Here is a 22059-nt window from a genome sequence, read left to right on the forward strand (position 1 = left end):
GAAATGCTCTGTGCTATATGTGGAAAGGGAACAGAGGCCACTGAAGTTGCTTTGTGTTTATTTTATTTAATTTTTTCCCATGAGTGACAGCGTTGGTCTTGTCTGCACTATAGATAAAAAAATCTGGTTGTGGATGGTATTAGAATTGAACAGGTTTTTTTAATAACTGATAACCAGTTAAGCATTGTGCACTGAAGGCTTTCTCCTGAGTGCTAAACAACAATTCTTTGGCTTCTTATTTTGTTCTAGTGACTCTTTGGTTTGTTAGTAAACAGTTGAATACATGCTTTTCCCTTCTGTTTTTTTTTAGGCATTCTTTTCTGGTAAACTAAAAGTGAAGGGGAACATCATGCTGAGCCAGAAACTGGAAACGATCCTGAAAGACAATGCCAAACTCTGAACTGCTTGATCATCGACCACGGCAGTGAAGAACTGTAGAAGATTGAAACTCAATTAGTTCAGAACCAGTGATTTGCAGACTAGTTAACATCAATGTACTGATTCATTATACTGCTAATACGCAAGCTGATTTAATTGCTGTAGACAGAAGTTACTAAGTGAAAATAACTGTTATTATTGTCCCTTTTTAGTTTCTCAGCAATGATAGAGAATCATACTTTTCTGATTGCACATCTTTATCTAAATGAAATGTATTTAATTCTTACAAAGAAGCATATATTTCTATGTTAATTCTGAAGAAAATTAAACAAATAGACTTCATTAATATCTCCTTTTATGTGTCTGTCAGTCTTCATTCATCTTGCCTTAGACTTAGCTTCTGCGAGTCTGTCTGGTTTATTGTTTAAAAGAATAGTTTTTGTCTCAAGCTCTCATGATTGTGTCACAATAACTGGAAGATGGAACTAAATTACATCGTGTCATTATGCAGAAAAAAACCTCTTGGAACTTTGGAACCCATATTGATTAGCCATTTTCATATGTTACTCTTGTAAATCACAAAGTGGTTAACATTTAGTGTCTAGAGGAAGCTTTTTCATGTGAGAGGCATTACACTGCACCAAAGTCCATCACTAGAACCAGACTGATCTTTATGTAAATTCACTCTCTTGAGGGCTGGCATCATGGCAAAAGGGAAAGATGGAAGTGAATTTCTCATTTTGAACCTATGGCCAGAACTGAGTTAGCATCTCTAGCCATATGTATTCCTAAAGAATGTATGCTCTTAATCACAGATTGTCACACGAACACGTGGAAATTTGATTTTATCGAAATGACCAACATTATCTTTTTTTCACCTTCAGGTGTGTTCTGTTGTGTTACTTTTTGGAGATGGAAGAATTCAGACCATCTGAGGCTTTTCTTCTTGATCAGAGGATCTTTTAGAAAATGAAATTTTTAATTCTTTGGGTTGTTTTTGTGCCAAAACTTCCATTCCCTAACTTTGTGAGCAGACTATAGCCATTAAAGAACCTTGTGAGGCTGCAGATGAGCTTGACAGTTGGAGACTAAATTGTACATGTTCTAATACTAAGTCATATTCTCAATAAATTTATTTCTTCACAGCTGTACTCTCAGACATGCTTTGTTTCAGGTGGAGAAACATAAAGTATGTCAACAAGTATCTCATGTAATTCACATCATGAAGAGATGAGAAACAGAACAAATAAGAAGTTTGCCATCTTAAAGAGGCCATCAAGTAGAAATTATGGAAGAAATGTCCTTTTACCATTTACCATTTACTTTTTTCATAGCAGTCATTTTCATATATAATACGACTTAATAATTGCCTGTACTGCACAGTTTCTGTTTATCAAGCAGGTTTGTGTCAAATAGGTGAAAGAATCTTTTTTAGTTTCCCTGAAGAAATTGTATGAGAAAGAGAGATTGATTTCAGCTTTGTAATTTTGTGCATGAACTTGGTACACCAAAGCCCCTGTTTTTTTATGTGCATATTTCCTGCCTATAAATCTATATATACTGCTGTAAAACTATGTGTATTAAAGAAAAAGGAACAGTGAGTAACTAACTGTGAGACTAGGAAAGCAATTACCAATACATCCATATAAGAATATGGTAATTGTTGCACGTTACATTGTTTTGATAATTCTCAACAGGTGTGGGTTTTTTTTTACCTCAACCTCATAAATAGCCTGAAATCTGAAAGTACTGCTTCACAGTGAAGGAACAGAGTGTTAGTAAGTGTTTTTTTCTTTCCTCTATTTAAGTTAAGCAAAAATATTCAGATGGGGAAAATTGGTAATACTGAAATTTGTTGCAGTTTAACAGGTTGGAGATAACAAAAGAACATAATTTTACAAAATGTCTTGGTATGTGTTGGTTGAGGTTGAAAGATTTATAGCTACTCTTGTAATTTCTACCCTGCATAGTTTCAGCTGGATAGATCTTTACTCTGGCTTCAGCTTTCTCCCACACAGTGAACTGGTCATAGATGTTAACCTTGAGTGGAACAGAAAGTCCTGTTCTTCCTTTTGCATACCCAGGCTACCTGAGTACACCTCTCAGTATTGTGATAGACTCTTTTTTAGGAATTTAACTCAGGTGTTTAATTATTTCATCTGCTTTATGGCCTCAGTAGCCACTATTGATTATTTTGGCATGTTGATTTTATTTCTAGTCCAATTTATTTATTTAGCCTAAGAATGTTCTAGTTAGCTGATGCTAGTTAGTAACTTGACCTGCTTACTGCTGCAGGTAAGGTCAGTTTGCTGTGTTAAATATATACATGGTGTGGTTTGGAAGGTTTGGCTTTCATTTTCTTCCTAGTACTTGGAAACTGCCTGTTTATGGTTACTGGCTTTTAGGAGTAGTATTCTCAAGAACAAGTAGTAAACTCAGTATTTTTATGAGAATCCATGGACAGAAATGTTGGCCGGTTTGGAAGGTGGTTGTTTGAGCGTGGATTATTGTCAGCTGCTTTCATCTAGAACAGTCTTCCTGATTCAGGGTATTGTGTATTCAAATATTTCATGTCTCTTTTGTCTGGAGTGGTTTTGGAGACCTTTCTTATCATATCCCTGAAAAAATACCTCTGTAGTGGCAGGTCCTAAAGACATGCAACTATGAAACACCCTTTCCTTTCAGGATAGCTGCTTCTTTGAATATTCTTTGCCAGCAATGAGTGCCTTGGATTGCAAAACCACACTTGTTTACCAAGCAGCTCAGATAACTCTTCAGTAAGACTGCAAAATTTAGTAGAAAATAAGGAGGCTTTTGCAAGCATTTTAGCAGTAAGATTTTTAGTAGTGCATATTATCTCTTTAATGTAGAATAGAAGATTGTCTGTCCTGAACTGCCATATGTGCCTTACAGTGTTTGGATTAATAGTATGAAAAAGGTGTGGCCTGGACATGAATGTAAAGTCTGGACTTCAGATTTCATGACACTGACATAAGAATTCAGTTGTTCATCTTTCTGGAATAACTGAGTAACTGCTACACATGGCATAGTATCATTTTATTTCTCTTTTCCCTTCTCTTTACACTCATTGCAGTCTTCCCGCTGGCTTGCAATCCTCCAAAAAGTAAATTGTGATTCCACTGACATACGTCCTCTTCAGTCATTTATGGTTTTTCTAATTAAAGGAGGGGAGCAGTAATAGCGAATGGGGAAAGTTTATGCTTTCTAGTCAGTGGAATTGTTCTTAATTAGTTTGTTTCAAAGGAGTTCAATACACCTTCCAGCTACCATCAATAATTACAGTTAACAGCTTTTTTAAAAGTTGACAAGTGTGTTCATATTCAGAGAATATTAAAATGATAAAAGTGGGGAGGAGCAGAGGCATGAGAGAATGGTATACTTGACCAATTTCAGGCAGAGGAACTTGGATGTTGTCTCTTCTAAGGCTTATTCCCACCCCCAATTAGAGGAGCTGACTCCTAATGGTTATTTGTATTCTAGTTCATTGGGTAGCATTCCCTGTAAAAGGTCCTTTATCAGTCAGGAGTTATTTTGTTAAATTAAAAAGCTTTATGAAACTGGAGGATGCAGTGATATAATAAATAAGGTATTCTAAGGTGGATAAATGGGCATTTTAAAATACTTTAATATATATTTTTTTTAAAGAAAAGACTCTCTAATATAATGCAATATACCCCAACAGAGATTAATGTTGCTGAAGTTATGTCTTCTATTTCCTTCCACAATGCCTGGCGGCAGAGTAGCATTCAGAAGGTCATGACTTCATTTTCACATAACACAGCCTCCTAGCATGAACAAAGATCTTGCTTAAGCCAGGAGAGCAGGATTTTTTAATTCTACTTCAGTTGGGGCAGATTTCTTCCTACTTGTGTGAGAATGACTTCTCCACAATTCATCTGCAGTAAGAAATTTTGTCATTCAGGCTGTTTCTTCAGCAGACTGACCTAAAAAGCACCAGACATCAGCAGGTATGAAGTCAATTAGGAAGAATAAAGTAGACTATGAATGTGGTTTCATTTATATGACTTCAATACTACCCTCATGATACAATACAAATGTTTCATATGCCTAAAAATCAGTTCACTAAACTGGCATGACAAGATCTTAGATGAGTGGGCAGGCTGAGCTCTGAGAGGTGGATCTGTTTGTGTCTCTCAGTAAATACTATCAAAGTTCCCATTGTCTGCTAACTAAAATCACATATTGAAAGGTCACTGTGTCTCAAAGATAGAATCAAGCAAGATATAATAATATGTGAAATTGTCTCAATTATATGGTGTAATGGTGTGTGCATCTTTCTAAGAGCCATTTTAGAATACTAATTTCCTTATATTTCCCTATGCTACATTTGCCCTGATGATGTCAAGTGCCTTTTTTCCACTGGAATCAAAAATCACATAAGCTGAAAGAACAATTGAGAATACCCACATTTGAATAAATATATAATTTAAGTTAAGATTAAATGTTTCTGAATTTCTAATTATAGAAGCATATAATCTCATACAGTCATAAAATAGTTTTTGAAAAATATCATCAAGTTGGTGTACGGAATTTGTCATTTCTTTTTAACCAGTTCTTCCTCTTTCCCTTTTCCTGCCTGTGCTCTTCTTGCATTTTGCCAGTTGTCTTGTGAAGGCATGTCAGAAGTATGAACATAGGTTAATGTAGCAGTCAGTAGTTCATGAAGATTTGGATTTGGAATGGGAAAGAAAACCCCATTGTGGTAACCTAGATTTCATCTGGATCTCACCCAGTGTCATGACAAGTGAAGCTGCCGTAAAAGTCTTACAGTTATGATTCCAGCACTACTGTGAACTAAGAAAAAAAAGGGAATAAGTGGACGTAAGTTTGTGTTGCTATCTCAGTTTGTGTTTCTAACTGCTGCCCACACAAAAAAAGAGTATGTTACTGTAAATGCTAAACAAACATTTGTAATGAGTTGTTGAGGTTTCTTTGCGTTCTCTAACCAAATAGTTTCGTGTTCCTGCACATTTACAAAGAAAAAGAAAGGAATCATACTCATCTCACACTAGAGTTGAAGTCTACAATCTAGTTAGTGTTTCCAAAATTATTAGGACAGCAACTACACATACAAAATAGAAATTGAGTTGCTGTCTCTTTCAATCAATGTGCCTGGGTTAGATTTCAAAGCAGTACACAAGTATTTTGCCTCTTACAGTGCTCTTTGTGTGCTGTTCTTCACTCGTAGTCTCTCCATTGAGATGAAGACCATGAGGCTTGTTGAGCTGCCTGACCACTCTTGGAGCTCCCTGACCTTTCTGTTCCCAGCTCCCCAGCCTCTGCTTCTCTTCTGCCCAGAGCTGGTCTGTGCTCTGCACAGTTCAGCCTTCAGCTGCATGAATCTCAGCCTGATTTTCATGGACAATGGGAAATGCAATGGATATCTGCTGTAACCTTATCTGAGCTCATAACAGCTCTGGTGCTGAGAGCCTTGTAATCCTGTTAGGAAATGATGATAAAAGGTAGCAGAGTTTCTGACTGAATGTAATAATACATGTGGGGTTTTTAGGTGTTTCTTTTTTCATGAAGACAAAATGAGTCCACCTGAGGGCTGTATCAGGAAAAATACAACTTTCCTAGTTCAAAAGATACTTTAAATTAATTTTCTATTATTTTTTCAGTCTGTTTTTACATGTGTGACCAAGGACAACAAGCAAAACTGTAAATGTAGAAAAGGAGGAAAAATGATTTGTCATGACCACTTGTCATTTTTCTTTTTCTGAATTGAAAAAGAAGGTTTTAAAATGTGGAGATATGTTCCCTGTGTGGTCTGCGATGCACAACACTGATTCAGATGGCTTAAGTGAATGCCCAGAAATCATCTATCTCTGAGGCTGCTAATGGTCAACACTGACTAAGGTCCAGTTTCGCTTTACAAAATTCTTCTGATAACTGATCTTACTCATAACTGGAGGAAAATAAAACATTTGTGGTCATTCAAAGTTAATGTGAGATTTTGGGGGGTTTTGTTCTGTTTTCAAAAAAGATATGTGTATCTGCATGCCTTTTGCAACTTCGAGTGTGTTGATTAATTTCAGGCCACTTAATGAGCTTGCAATTTCAGTAGTTTTCATTGTCAGAATCTGAGGCCAGTGTTGTTTATTATCAAAATACCTTATTTTGTAAGGAGATAACAATTTACAGTCAGAATGACATGCTTTTATTTAATTTTCCAGTATTCCAAAAAGAGCTGCTGAAACCACTCATCAGAGGACAAGGGCTCAGTTAATCAAATCCCTGCTTGATGGTGTGAGATCATGTGAGGGCCTCTTGCTATTTCCTAGCAGGACTATGATTAGTGAAGGAATTTTCATTTATTTATGGCAGTTTCTGTAACTGTAGTAGAGAGTCTTACTAAGGTAGCTGAGAGTCTGCAGCACACAGGGAATCTTTCTAGTGAAGGTCTAGGAGACCTAAGGAAATTATTTTTCACAGTGGTTTAGACACCAGAGGCTGTAATGTATCTTCATAGCTCTTCATGTAACAGTTCTCCTATAACAGCTTTGGACTCACACGATTGTAATGCAATTTATGTGTGTTTCAGCTCTAAGCTCCAATAGTAAATGTATTGCTACATCCAGTTAGACAGTAATTTTTCTTAAGTGCCTTCTCAGAATTTCATAAGTCTGTCAGAAGCTTTCATGGTTTCTGAGATTTTGTAGCTAGTATAAAAATTGCATAGAACATTGGTTTTGAGGGCTGATAAAATACTATTTTAAGTAGATGAAAATGGAGACCTTTAACCCATACCAAGCTAACAGTACTCCCACAGAGTTTGCTCTTTCCCCCTCAGAAGAGACCAAAAATGAAAGCCACAGTGGGGTCTTGGATTTAAAAACACTTCTAGGTGGTATGTGCAAAGCCTGCTTTCATACAAATTTAGCCGTCATGAAGAGTTTGTCTCTAAACATCTTTTCTATGCTCTTTACTCCAAGAGGTTTAACATGTCTATTTTATGGAGCTCTCTGTCACTCTGTTGCTAAGTGATTGACAGAGGCAACCAAAAGGCATGCTACATTATGTTATTTGCCCTTATTTTTAAGTAATTCCTGAAAGAACCAGTCTGCACTTTGATGGTGTAGTCACTGATTTGATTGACTTAGAGTTGTTGCATGAAGGGCAACTAAAAGTAGACAACAAAATATTTTAAGTTCTAGTGAATTTGCACAGGGCTGATAATGGACTGAAGAAAATCCTGTCTTCAAACCACTTGTGGGATTCCTGGCCACTTGGTTCTGCTACCAGAGAAGACCTAGGGCAGACAGTACTTCTCACATTTTCTTCTAATACTTTTTTCCTGCAGTTTTAGCATTTAAGGGCATTTGAAAGGTTATTTTGGAGCAAGGCAAGTGTTGTGTAAAGTAACTGAAGTCATCATGGCACTACAAACCACTTTGAGAACTATCAGTACTAAACTTCTCAGGTGACAGTTCTGCAATTATAATTTAGTGAGATTCAGCTGATAAAAAGATGGGCATGGATGTTATCAGTAATCAGTAAACTCAGTGCTGTATATAAGGCTTAGTTGCTCATCAAAACCACTGTATTATCACTCTTTAACTCCAAGCAGCAATGCACCTTTAAACAATCTACTTTTATGCCTTTTTTGGTGGTCATGAAGGAATATGCAAATGTATACAATTTGAAATTCTGATTTTATTAACCGGCATTGCTATGTAGATTGGAATTAATTAATACTTTAACTTTGTGTGTACCCTGCATGTACATACAAAGGAACATGTTCATGCCAATTCCTTCTTTGATGCTTGGAGTGGTATTAAAATATATATAAAGTGTCCTCATAATCTCAGATGGCGATCTTGAGGCTGCCAGTTAAAACCCATTCTGATTCATCTGTTTGGCAATTGGGAGCTCATCTGGGCATTCAAGGCATGGGGAGGGAGCTGGAGAGAAGGAGAGTAGGCAAATGAAGCCAAAGTTTTAGTTATTTCAGGCACAGATCTATTCTCTGCATGAAATTAAGTATCTCTATGTGCTTCTCACAGGTTCATGAGGTATGGAAAGCATGAAATACGTTGCTTAAAGTTTTGAGATCCATGTGGTAAAATCCACCATAAATGTAGATGCAGGTCTCTCATCTGAACACACATTTCAGTCCTGCCTTCTGTGTAACCACTTCTTAACAATTAAATGATGATGGAAAATGTGTTTCTTGTCCAGAAATGGTATTTGTGTCTTGTGCAATTGGGATATCAATATTGCTTTCATGGTATTCTTTATGGCTAAAAGATGAAATAATGTTCTGATAAAACCACAGTAACAGGCACAATGCTACCAGTTGTTACCCACCAAAAATCTGTGAGGGCAATGTTCTGTTATCCAAAAACGTGTGGAAAGCCAGAAACTCTAGGTAACCTTGTCTAATTAGTGCAGCAAGTGGCTAAGCACAGTAGGACTGGCCAGCAGTATAAATCATTAATACAGATAGAGTGTTCTAGCAATATTATTTAGCTACTGGGATAATTGAAGTTTTAAAGGGTCATCAAATCTTGTGTTTCTCTGTGTACTCTATTATAAGCATAATTGCTTTCATTGATTGCTAGTACTGTTACAAAGGAAGAGTGGAGGGATGCTAATCAATCATTCCACAGAACCAGAAGAACAGGCTCTGATAAGAAGATCCTTGGAAATTTTTGTTTAATTAAAAATCCAGCCAGACAGAAAGAACTCATGAGCGCTGCTATAGAATGCGGTTTACAAATTTGTAGGTGAACATTAACTCCATTCGACTGTTCAGTTGGATAGAAAGCTTTCCTTGGGGGGCTTAAACTTTAATGCTCTCCTCCAGTACATCTCCCTGTAATAATGCTAAATTTACTTTTCATTCATACACAGTGAGATAAAAGTTTAAGATTAAAAAGGTTCCAGGTGTATACCTCCTAAGCTGAAGTAATTACAGTATTATTCTTCTAGGTTGAAGCTACTACAGGTTAGAACTGTTATTTTGTATCCTTAATTTTCTGATTATCTGGTTTCCAGTGATCTTAAAAAAAGGCGTGATGTCTAGGGGCTTTTTTTAATTAGAGCTTTTTAAAAAGCTCTTCCATGGAGATTCAGTTGTTGATTTGGTACTAATAGTTTCCTTGGGCAGTGCTTGCCCTGTATTTATCTTCTTGCTGGTATTGTAGACATAGTCTTCATTTTCTCAACTTTTAAACTTATCAGAGTAAAGGTTGGTACATGGAATCTACTTGACTTGCTCATGCCATGTGACAGATGAATGGCGCATGTTCTTAAACTAAATTTCTGAAGTTCTGCTCTACTGTGCAAAGAACTAGGAGTTTGTTTTATCTTTCCCATTTCCTCAGGAGAGCCATGGTCTAATGATTCTGAGACCAGAAGGGTGTAAGAATTCCAGTTTTTTAAAACTAAAGGTATGTAATAAGTTTATGAAACTGGGTCTAGAACATCTGAAAGTATCAGGAATACATGGACTGGAGTTTCTTTCTAATAGTGCAAAAATAGGCTTTAGATCCAATGCTGTATTTTTTCATTCATTACTCTGATGTTCTTTGTTGCATTAATAATAATCTCTTAAATATTTAAAATATTTTCCCCATGTGCTGACAGTGCCCTGCAAAAACGTCTCTTTAAAGTGACACATAGATAACTGTCACAGAAGGACTAATTTAAAAAAGAATCTTCAGCAGCAGGAGTGAAATCCAAGGGAAAGTTTATGAATCATTAATAACGTGAATGCATTAAATCTCCTGCAAGAGGTAGAATGAAAATTCCCCTGTTAGATATAAATGTAGTGTTTATTTAGCAAGATGATACCTACATTGTTGGAAAGATTGATTTGTTAACAATTCACGAGTAATTTCAATGACAGATTGACATGAAAGAATCTAGTCACGAGGACTATTTTGTCTTGGTGCTGAAGTGCTGCAAGATTTCTTTCTGATGTATATATAATTCTTGGATTCTCTGGTATCGCAGATGCCGTGTGTGGGTGGTAATAACAATTTTGGTGGTTTCTCACTGAAGAAGCTACTAATTATTATTCTTCAATTTTTCACTTATTAAAATGGCTCTCTGAGATGTGCACTTTATGAAAATTTTCTGGCATTTTAAAAAGTTCTTCTTGTTCAATGAACTTCAGAGAACAGCAGCAGTGCACTAAGACCATATGCATTCCCAAGAAGCTAATAAAACTCAGATAATCTGATCAAACTGGAGCTAGTACATTGCTGAGTTTAGAAAAATTCCCTGTCAGCTCTAGCTAAAATCTCAGTAGCCACAACTTCCATGCTTTGTGATCAGAGGGAAGATTTTCACAGATAAAATGTCTTTTACAAAGCCCATGGCATTTCTGACTTGTGTTCTTAAACGTGGTTTCTTCTGTTTAAGATTCAGTGCATGTATGAGGGAAATCTGCTGATAACCAGTCTCTAATTTATTGCACTAAACTGACCACAGTAGAAGCTGCAATAGAGAATGAGTAATCTTGCTCTGAAAACAAACAAACATGTAACCTTACTCTTTTTCAAATACCCTTTGTTAACAGCAGCAATCCTTTCTGCTGCAAAATTTTGAATGTCTTACCAAGCCCCTGCTGTATCAAATACCACAGTGTCTAGATCTCCACAAGGGACTGGGTTTTTGCTTCGCTTTTATCTCCTGGCTGGGAAAACATGAGATATGCCCCTTTTATTCCAAGGGTGAACACTGCAAATCATGTGATCTGGGGCTTCACCTGTCTCAAGGAAGCTTTCCGAGTAAGTTCCAAAGGTATTTTGCCAACATTTAACTCTGTCCTCTTGTAATGATATTTTTTTCTGGTAACAGGGAAAAATTATGCACTTTTTTGTCCTCTTGAGATGTCTGCAGAGTAAAATCCAGGTTGGTGATTCTCAGATTTCTGAAGCTGCAAGTCATTTTTGACTAATTGCTTTTCTCATTGATATATTTTGATAGAAGACTTCTCTCATCTTGATAAGAGTCAGAGATCAAGAAATACACTGATGACTTTGAAGTCATTGAAAGTTTGTTGTTTCCAGAGAACCGTATTGACACAATATTTTGCTTTAAGAAGGATAGAAAAATCAAAAATTGGATTAAATTATGAAACCCTAAGAGCAAACTGGAAGAGGGTATAACAATGTGAGCTGTTGTGAGATGGTGTTTAGTTGCTAGGTGTAGCCACATCGTATTGGTGTTATCTGCACAGTGCTATTCTTCTAACATGACAATTGTTAATATTCCTTGACTCCAGTAAAATCAATTTAATTGACTTATGTATTGAGCAAATGGAAACCATGAAGTTGACAAGGTTATGTGGCTTTGTGGCAGCAATATCTGTGATGTTATCATCCCCTGTTTTGCTATACTCACATTTCCTAAAGGCACTACTGTTCCTGTTGCTGACCATATCAGAGGATAAAGAAACAGTTATATTTGCCATAACTTTGATTCAAAGAACATTACTTTTATGTTAACTGTTAAATTACTTGGATCATCATTGCTTGGAAGAAAAGATGCTTATCTGAAGGAGTAAGAAGCCATGAAATTTATATGCTCTCTTCCAATGCCTTTCTCATTCATATTTGAAATAGTTCCATTAGCGAACTGTGGTTTTCATCTGAAGTATTATTCAGCCTGAATGCTGGCTGGTCAGGATGAACATTTCTGTACTGGACATGGTCAGATTTGTTCTGCTGTGTGTCACAGGCTGGGTGGTGTGATTAAATTATACCTGTCAGAGCTCTTAGCTGCAGAGGGAAAATCTTCTGCTTTTGGTTTTGGAGAATGTAAATGATTCACTCCTGTGAAAATCCAAGCAGCCATGAGAATCCCTTGAAGTCTTTAGATGACAGGCATATTTTTATTGCAGTATTATGCATGCTTTTCTACTCTGTCATTTCAAACATTTTGTATAATAGATTTTCAATATTCAATGCAGGATTTCTAACAAATCTTAGGCCATATAAAATAATGATATTTATTAATTAATCCTTTTCAAATACAGTGAGGTGTTTCCAATGTCTCTGCTTTCATATGGTGAAAAATCTGGAAGCCATTAGAAATGTTTTTTAACATACTGATCTGGATTATGAATCAAGTTTTTAGTGACTCTTTTTTAGCATTTATTAATGTTTTTTTATTTTTTATAAGAAAAAAACCATAGAATCATTTAGGTTGAAGAATGCTTCTCAGATCATCAAATCCATCTGCACACCTAACACTGCACAACTAAAACATGCCTCTAAGTGACACACCAACACAAATTTTAAATACCTCCAGGGATGAGGACTCAGCCACCTCCCTGGGCAGCCTGTTCCAGAGCTTGACAATCATTTTGATGAAGAAATTTTCCATCCAGCCTAAACCTCCCCTAGTGCAACTTGAGGCCATTTCTTCTTGTATTGTCGCTTTTTGCCTGGAAGAAGAACCTGATCCCCACCTCATTATAGCCTCCCTTGACATATTTGAATAGAGGGTGTGGAGAGGTTTGTGCTCCAAACCCTTGCCCAGATCCGCTGCCCTTCTCTGGACAGGTGCTCCAGCACCTTGATGTTTTCCTTGTTGTGAGGCACCTGAGACTCATCACAGGGCTCAGGGTGTGACCTCTCCAGTGCCAAGGGCAGGAGGATGGTCACCGCCATGGCCTTGCTGGCCACACTATTGCTGGTACAAGCTGGGATGCCATTGGCCTTCTTGGCCACCTGTGCACATGTTAGCTGATGTCCTGGTGATTGTCAACTAAAACCCTCAGATCCTTTTCCACTGGGCAGTTTTCCAGCCACTCTTGCCCCAGCCTGTAGGCCCGAATGAGGTTGTCGAGTGCCAGTGTGGGCCTCTGCATTTCAGCTTGGGTTCAATCTCATCCAACTGGCTTCAGCTGATCAATCCAGCCTGTCCAGGTCTTTTTGCAGGGCTTTACTACCTTCCAGCAGATCAACTCATTATCATCTGTGACCTTGCTGAGGGTACACTCAATCTACATGTCCACAGGTCATCAATAAAGATCATTAAAGAAACCTGGTCCCAATACTGAGCCCTGGGGAACACCACTGGTGGCCACCTGCCACACTGGATATAGCTCCATTCACCACTACCCTCTGGGCCTGACCATCCAGACAGTTTTTAACCCAGCAAAACATACACCTGTCCACACCAAGGGAGGCCAGTTTCTCATGGAGAATGCTGTGAGGAATGGTGTAAAAGTCTTTACTAGGTCTAGGTATACACATCCATCGCCTTTCCCTCACCTACTAAGTGCATAGCCTTGTCATAAAAAGAGATCAGATTGGTCAATTTGCTAGAGAGGGGGAAACTGTGAAACTGAGGTTTGGGAATTTGTAGAAAATATCTATGAAATTTTAATGCTATTTGATACTCAGAGGGAACCTTAGTAAAAATGATGTTAGCTGTGCCAGACTTCCTTATATCTCCTAATACCTTTCATTCAGAGGAGCCTTTTCTTCTGCATTTCCATTTTTAGCTACTAGGCGTGTGGGAAGACCATATTTCCGCTTTAGCTTTGCAGGCACTCCCGCAGCCTCAGGGCTGCTTGGCAGAGGGATGTCCAGGGACTTCAGAGTGGTGTGTGGGAGCTGCTGGGAGCAGAGCTCAGAGAGGGCCATTCAGCTTGTGCTGACCTCTGTAGTATTGCTGGCTCCTGCGGCAGCTCAGGCAAAGGTGTCCTGGTGTGTTTTTGCCAGTCTGTGATCACTACACTGGCTTTGATGAAGGCTTGTTCTGAAGAATGTGGAGACAAAGAGATTTACGTGCATTAGCTGAGTGGTTTGGGTCTGCTCTCCTGCTTGACTGCAGTGAAAACTGCAGTTTAATCCATTCAGCTGTAATGCTTGTGAATCTGAGATACTACCCATGTGTCTGTGAACTAACGCAAGGCTTTCACCTGGTAACTGGGCTAGGCTTGCTACTTGCTGCTTGGAGGAAAGGACAGTGAACAAGGCAACTGGCAGTACATGTTTTGTTAAGAGGTCTGAAAATGGGAAAAATGGATTGGTTTTCATTATGCTTTTTGTGTTATTTGTCATAACATTCTAATTATTCAAGTTTGCTCTTAATGGTTTCCTTGATATTAACCATTAAGGAGGAAGCCTTTGGCAGGATCATTCTACTGGGGAAAATTCCCTGGCCTCCTTCTGCTGACCTGATGAATATAAAGGTCTCTTTTGGCCTCTGATCTTTAAACAGTGGAGAAGGAACTATTGCTTCTTTGGGAGCAGCAGGTGTGAAACATTCCAGCAACACTGCTCCTGAGGTAATTTGTATAAACCTTGAACAATGTCTAGAGTGGTTAACAATGACTCTGGGAGCTGGTATAATTATCAAAACATTTGAGCTAAACCAAACAGATATAATTACTAGATCAGCACTGGTCATGTTGTGAACATTGCTGTTTGACCATTGCTCAGGTTAATGCAGTTTGGTGACAAAAATGTTGGCTATTTGTTTTCTCTAAATTAAAGATAGCACAGTGAGTTCAAAGTAATTCTAGGTCGGACTGGCTTAATAATAACTTGAATGTACTAATGTTGCTTTTTTGTAAACCTGGACAACATCTTTTGATTTAGAATTAATTAGAAATATTTCATGCAGCACTAGCAACAGTACTATACAGCATATTTTTACGTTTTTAATTGATACGCACTATCAGCAAGGTAAGCTGCACTGTACTTGCTCAGGTAGCCAGAGAGCAAATAGACAGTCCAAGCAGCCTCTAAATTTATGATCAGACTCCTGCCCTAAGGATAAACACTGCTCAAAACCACTGGCCCCTTCCATCCCAGAGAAGCAGAGCAGGGTGCTGGCAGCTGTGGTTGATGACACACATGCTCTCCTCAGACTGCCACCTCCTCTCTGCTTGCTTTTCTGTGTCTGTTTGCTTCCCATGTCTGTGCGATCTCACCTTGCTCCTTTTGATTTACTCCAGCTACACCTTGTGACTAAATACGAGGTGTGCTTATAACATTTCTTCTTTTCCATGTGGATCCTATTTTGATCTCAGGCTTGTGATGCAGAGACACCTGAACTTCCATGGTTGCAGCAGCCTCTCTGCATAGCTGGGGATTGCGTGATTGTGTGAAACCCAATGTTACCAAAAAGAGTGATATAATGGCATTCCCTGTTTTCATGTTGGAACTTTTATATGGTCATTTGCTTTCTGTTTCTGTCCTTAAAACTGGTTCTATCCAAAAATGTCTCTTTTTTGTTTACTTGAGAGCAGGAGGTGTGGATACTTGAGGGCATAGGCCTTTGCTCTTGAAGTTAAATTAACATAAAAATTATTTAGAATAACTCATGGAATTTCAAGTCTTGTGAATTAGCCTCGTTTATTTAGAGCCCTGTGCAATAATTTATGAAAATTAAATATAAATTAAATTAAATATAACATGTAGCAGTTATGTCAGTGGTATATGTAGAACAATGTGAACAATTTCTGAGAAGAGAGTTAAGTCATTTATCCCCTTTATTTACCTGACTTAAAATTAAATGAATGTATTGAGAGATTGTAATTTGATGTTTATCTCTGTTGTGCGTACCACAATGAGATTATACATTTTAACAATGTAAGTTTTAAACAGCAGTTAAACACAGGTTCTTGATTATAAAGGGCCTGTAAAAACATGTAGGTTGGCATTTTGCTGCTCTGTCCATCAGAAATACTTAAGAATTACCTCCACTGTTGTAATTGTTTATAAAGCAGAAGAACATGTTAAGCATTTGAAGGTTGCAAAACACTTGAAAATGGAATGGAATTTGGAGTGATATAAACTAGCACTTAAATGTTGCTAGATAACGGGAATGATTCAACAGCTTAAATGCTTGGGGGGAAAAAAAGAGCTTTAAATTTCTTAAAAATCCTTTTAATTTCTTAAAAATTTGCTTTTTATAATGGGATAGGTGATTTTTACAGTTGTAGTTTTCTCTGTACTTTTTAAATGAGTAGCACTCCAGGAGTCAAAGATTTGCAGATGATGTGATAGATGATGCCTAGTGACAGGAATCATGTCATTCCACCCTGAATGGACAGTTTTTTAATGAAAAGCTTAGCAAAGTGATTATATATCAAACAATATTGGCGGCAGGTGCATAAATCATAAAATACTGCTTTGATGTGAAAATGGTATTGGTAGGTTACTTTTAATATCAATGCGTTGCCTGAAGGCCAATAGCAATGACCATATTTGGGGGAAGGTATTTTTTCATGTCAGCATTGTTTATTTTAACCACTTTATTATTATTCTTCATATGTTCTGCTTTTCTCTCTTGCCTGAACCAGTTTTCCCTCCATTTTCTCTTATTTGCTCCAGTCTTTTTGTTGAAATGTTAGAGGTTTATTTTTTCTGAACTGATCTCCACTTCTGAGGGAATTAGCACTAATAATACTTACCTAAGTATGTAAGGTAAGTATATAATTACCTTACACTCTTGAGGTCCATGATCATATTTCAGATTTTTTCCTTCTCCTGCAAGAAATCTCTGCAAATATTTTATTAGGTGTGCTTAAGAAAGATGAGGACACAGAATAATTGCTGCACTTCCAATTAAAATATTCTGTTTTCACTAGTATATCTCTGTCAGCAAAAAGTAGCAGAATGGATAGCTTGCTTTCAGTATAGGTCCAGCTGCAGACCTGTACACTCTTTTCAAGGTTAACTTTGGGTTAACATTGCAGAAGTGTAAGGATGGCCATATAATGCTCTTTCAGGGTTTTTTTTTTACCCTTATGTTTTAGTTATTTCTGAGAGATTACATAAAAGGAGGTTTTTCTTATCTACAGTAAAAAGTAAATGTAATCAATTCTGATTGAACAGCCTTTTAAGCTGACTTTCCTCTGAATCCTGTAAGTCCAGTTCTCACAGTAAAAAATATGTTGCCTGTTACTGTGAATATTATTTCTTTTGGAGAGAAGAGAGTAGTGAAAGAGCACAGATCACCTAGTCTTAAATCTTCTTGCAGAAGCAAGAGCTAAGTCCTTCTGGATTTCTTTTGGTGCAAGTGTAGGAAGGAGACTGCTAACCTGAGATACAGTCATTTAGAATGTGATTCACAAGCAAAGAGAGATTCAGCAGCTCTAGGAGGTGGAGGGGCAAAATTCTTGGGGGACACAGAGTAGTTCGAATGGGACATGCAGCACAGGTAGTGCAAGGACGCTGGTTCAAAAAGCAGTAAATGGGTGTCTATTCTTTAGGTCATTTTCCACCATCCTGAAGAATGTTTCTTAAAGGCAAAGAAAATTATTATTTTGATGGGTGAGATGGCATGCTAGAGACTGCTTGGCACTCTAGATGGCCTCAGAGAATCACTGACATGTCACAACCACCCCATGATGAAGGTTAAGTGGCTGTGTGTGTACCCCTATGTCCAGGTGTACATCTGGATCCCGTCTGAGTTGTACTGTCTTCCAGTATGCACACTGTGTGTTCTATTACACAAATAAATAATTCTGTTGCCTTGAAAAAGTGGTAAGCCTGTTTCCTCTCATTAGTTATCTCTGCATGAGGAAAGGACAAAGCCAGAACACCCCAATTCCATCATTTTTTACAGCATCTCAACATGTCTGAGTTACTAGTCACTCTTTTATCTCCCTTTCAGGACTGCATACTGTATTCTGAACTTTTAGACTTACAGGCCTGTAATGTTTCTGTCCCTAACAGCAGCATAATTATTCTTATCCCATTTAGGTGAAACTGTGTTTACTTGGATACAAGCCAGGTGAGCTAATTGTCACCAGACATCTCTGCAGTGCTGCCTGGAAAAAATTTTGAATTCTTCTAGCTTCCTTGGCTGTGGACAGCAATGGTAGTCAGAGGTCCTCAGGAACTTTTGACATCCCTAATCCCTTAATTAATGATTTATTCTCCTCCTTATTCCATACTCATTATTTTTCCTAGGCACTATTGTTTTGGTTTATGATTAATGTGAAGGCTGTAGTTTAGCTGAAAACAATTGTGAGAGAGGAAAGCATGACTTCAAAAACTGCTTGTGTTGCCAAGTGCAGTATTTAATTTGGCTTTGCTTCCTTACTAATTATCTCTTCAATGAGGGATCTCAGAACTTTTTGTCATGTTTCATTATTCCTTATTATCATAGTTTACAGCCTGAAGTAGGTGGCAGGATGCTTGCCTTCTCTTTAGTAAGTTTCATCTTTTTAAAAGGTGTTAAATTTGATTTTAAAAAATCACTGTGTTCTGACTTGAAGCTGTACTTATAATTGGTAATTTGGTAAAAACTATTAAGCTATCTAGCTGTTTACATGAAAAGAGTCTGTCTTCTGGTTAAAGGTGAACCAAATATTTTTAAACAGTATTTTAAACATTAAAAATAGCTGTGGTAAAAGTTTGAGAAAGCAAAACTGAATAATCTTGTCTGTATCTACCTTCTTCCTCTTCTGCAATCTTTGGAAATCTGCATTAGGACAATATTTTTGGTCTTCAGAAGACAGGATATAATACTAACAAAAAAAATAATGGCAATAGGAGCAACTCACTTCCTGGACTGAATGCTCTCTGTTCCATAAATGTCTGACTTTCTAGACGTCTGGCAGAACAGCCTGTGATGTCTTCCAGGTCAGTTAGTAGCAATCTCAATTGTCACTGCAAACTCATCTAGCATTTCAGACCCAAAATTTTTCTTCTTTGACCTGGTATCATGCAAGAGATCTTGTTCTGATGCAGTGAGGTAAATCCACTCACAGGAATTTAGTTCTCTACTTGAAAATACTAGCATATTTGTTTTTCTCACTTTCCGAAGGGCAACACAGACCTATGTCTAATGTTGCACTCAACATCTGTTTCGAATATTTTTGGAGAGAGTTCTCTTTTTTTTTTTTATGGCAGCTTGTAATGATTAGCAACTCATGCATGGCTGCTTTTATGCCAGTAAACTGAAGGATAATATGCCTATGTAAGACTGTGTCAGCTGCTGTTAAAAGCTGCAGCTTGGGGTGTGAGGCGTTCTTCCAAAGCTGATGTTTGACCTTGATCTGTTGTCACAGCTGAAGAGTTTCATCTCCCTGAACCTCATGACCTCTCAGTCATGCAGCATTAGGCAATGTGTAGGACTTAAAAAATCTTCTGTAATCCTCAAAATCTACTTTTTTCTCTCCTTTCATTTAAAAGAGTATTGATCAATGGCATTTATTTAAGAATAGACTTATCTAGATTCCTGAAAATATGCTGTAATCATTCCCGTTTCTAGTGCATTTAATACTGACATGGATCAGTACCAATAATACCTTTCTTAATGTGGCCATTTTTGCATTATAAACATCTCTGAAGCCTTTCACTCTGAAGTGAAAAGGTATTTTTCATACTGCTCTGGATCCCATTTGTATTGAAAGTAGAGGATAATACTTCCAGCAGAGACTCCAAATGTTTCATGGAAGTGCTAAGAATTATCTTCTTTTTAAGGTGAAGAAATTGAATGAAGTCCAGCATGGAGACTGACCACAGGACAGAAGTCTTGACATACCTGTGTCACTTCCACCCATTGCTTCTAATGCCTTTTTCAGGGACCACCACAGGAAGAAACATCTGTCCTGACTTTTCCTTTTTGCAATTTGGATGCACCCTTTAATTTCCCCATGACTGGAGAGTTTTTCAGTATTCCTCTGTAAGGAGACTATGATTTTGCTTGTATTTGTTTGGTTAAATTTCTTTGCTAGGTAGTTTGAACTCATAGCAGCTGCTTGTGTTTACTGAAATTAGAACTGAGTATTTTTTGACAATTTTTCTTTCAACAGTCATGCAATTCCAACAATGTTGCTTTGGTCAGTAAAACCTCCAAACAATTCTTTAAAATAAGAAACATTTTTATCAGTGAAACATTTTGGTATTTTAATTTGAAAGTTTTTGTTTTGAAATTACTTTGAAACATTGTAGTATACTCAGCTTATTTCATGTATCAAAAGACAATTTTCAGTATAAAAAAGTGCATTTGTTTGCAAATGTCTTGTTACCACAAGATGCCTCTGTCCTTGTACTCCCTATAAATGATCATGCTATGTTATTAAGTCACCCCTGAAAGAGAAGAAATCCAGTGGAACTTAAAAAATATTGTAAACTAGAGACAATCTTCAAGTTTTAATTTTCTCTTGATCAGTTCTGAACTATAAATTAGCAGGAGATTTATGTATTCAGAGTGTTACTGTCTGAAATTCTTATATAACTCTCTGGGAACATTAAATGTAATCTCTCCTTAGATTTAGAAGGTTGTAAATTGGTTTTATTTTAGTCTGCACTTTTAAAATGGATATTTCTAGGTGTAGACTGCAATGACAGTCTTTTGTTTGAATAAACTGAAATTAAGTTGTTATAATAAGTAAACAGGAAGCAAAATTGAAGACACTAGAATCTGAAAAATGAGTGTTTAAAAAATAGAAAAACCCAATGGAGAAAAAAGTGAAAAACTGGTAAATTGCATAATCAAGCTCTGAGAAGTAGTTTGTAGAAAAATGGTGATTGCTTTAGTTATCTCAAACATTGAATCTATCCCCCTCCAACAGCAAAGTCTAGAAATTCATGGACACAGAACATATCTGTTTTCTCTCTATTTTCCCTTCTCTATCAAACCTGTTTCTTCATGGCATGCTGCTTCTCTGTCATCTGTGACTGTAATTTACACTCACTGTGGGACTGTGCTTGAAGAAACATAATTGGGAGAAAGGAGGTGGTTTGGGAACTCCCATAGTCCACACTTAGGGAAGCCAGCTTTGCATCCCAGCCTTTTCCCACTGATGATTATTCTGGTCCTGGACCTTACAGATTTATAATTTAAAGACTTTAATCTCATGTGGCTTCATTTTACAATACTGCATCACCATTTGTGGAGTTTAAGAGATCTTTGTATTGAAAACTCTTTTTAAATAGATTGAAAATATTTCCTAAGCTACATGAAATTGCTCTCCAGCCACTGAAGAAAAATAAAGCTATGTCTGATTATTCTTTTTTGAATGCCAATGCTGTTGGGAAAAAAACAATCTGACCTTTCTACTGCCTGCCTCTGTCAGGAGAGCTGTCCAAAGCCACATGAAGGAAAAGTGTCTTCCAGCTTTACCTCTGGGTCCATTCCAAGTCTTAGATGTGATAGCCAACTACCAGAGGAGAAATGCTTCTCAACATCTGCCCTATAGTCTGCTCTGCAGAAGGGGAAAGATGCAGCTCTGAACTTAAATGCTACAGCAATCAGGTTTCCTTTGCATAATATGTGAGGCCTGAAATATGTTAAGTGTGTTCAAAGGTTCTCAGAATATGGCTTTTACTGTCTATGCTAATCAGGCATTCAGAAAAAAGCCAACTCCTCAGAATCTGAGACTTACTACTGTTTAAAACCTTAGCAAATATCACAGTATGTGTATACTTTAAATGTCAGTGATATCTTTTCTGAGGAGATTGGGTTTTTGCGGGAGAGAGAGAAGAATATCAATCAACTGTAACCCAGTGGCCTGTAATTCATTGAGCCTAATAGCAGATGTGTGTATAGCTTTAAATCAATGGCAGAGGTGACTGCTTTGGGAAAAACCACCTTGAACCATGCAAAGTATTTTAAGCATGTAGGGCTTCTTGTCATTTTGCCTTTTTAAATTTGGCTTCATTGACTTGTAAATGAAACTTGGTCTCTTTCCAGATATTTTTGTGGGGC

At 37.3% G+C, this 22059-nt stretch overlaps 1 protein-coding gene across 1 annotated transcript in view; it reads left to right on the plus strand.

The window, feature by feature from the left end:
* Positions 1 to 736, plus strand: part of HSD17B4 (hydroxysteroid 17-beta dehydrogenase 4) — a 60251-nt gene extending 59515 nt beyond the window's left edge. Inside the window, exon 23 of the mRNA XM_031064299.1 lies at positions 311 to 736. Within this exon, the coding sequence (XP_030920159.1) occupies positions 311 to 400 (90 nt within the window). The 3' untranslated portion in view covers positions 401 to 736. The remainder of the gene's footprint in view (positions 1 to 310) is intronic.
* The last annotated feature ends 21323 nt before the right edge of the window (positions 737 to 22059 follow it).

The sequence above is a fragment of the Geospiza fortis genome, unplaced genomic scaffold (genome assembly GCF_000277835.1).
Source record: "Geospiza fortis unplaced genomic scaffold, GeoFor_1.0 scaffold1111, whole genome shotgun sequence".
NCBI classification, from domain to species: domain Eukaryota; kingdom Metazoa; phylum Chordata; class Aves; order Passeriformes; family Thraupidae; genus Geospiza; species Geospiza fortis.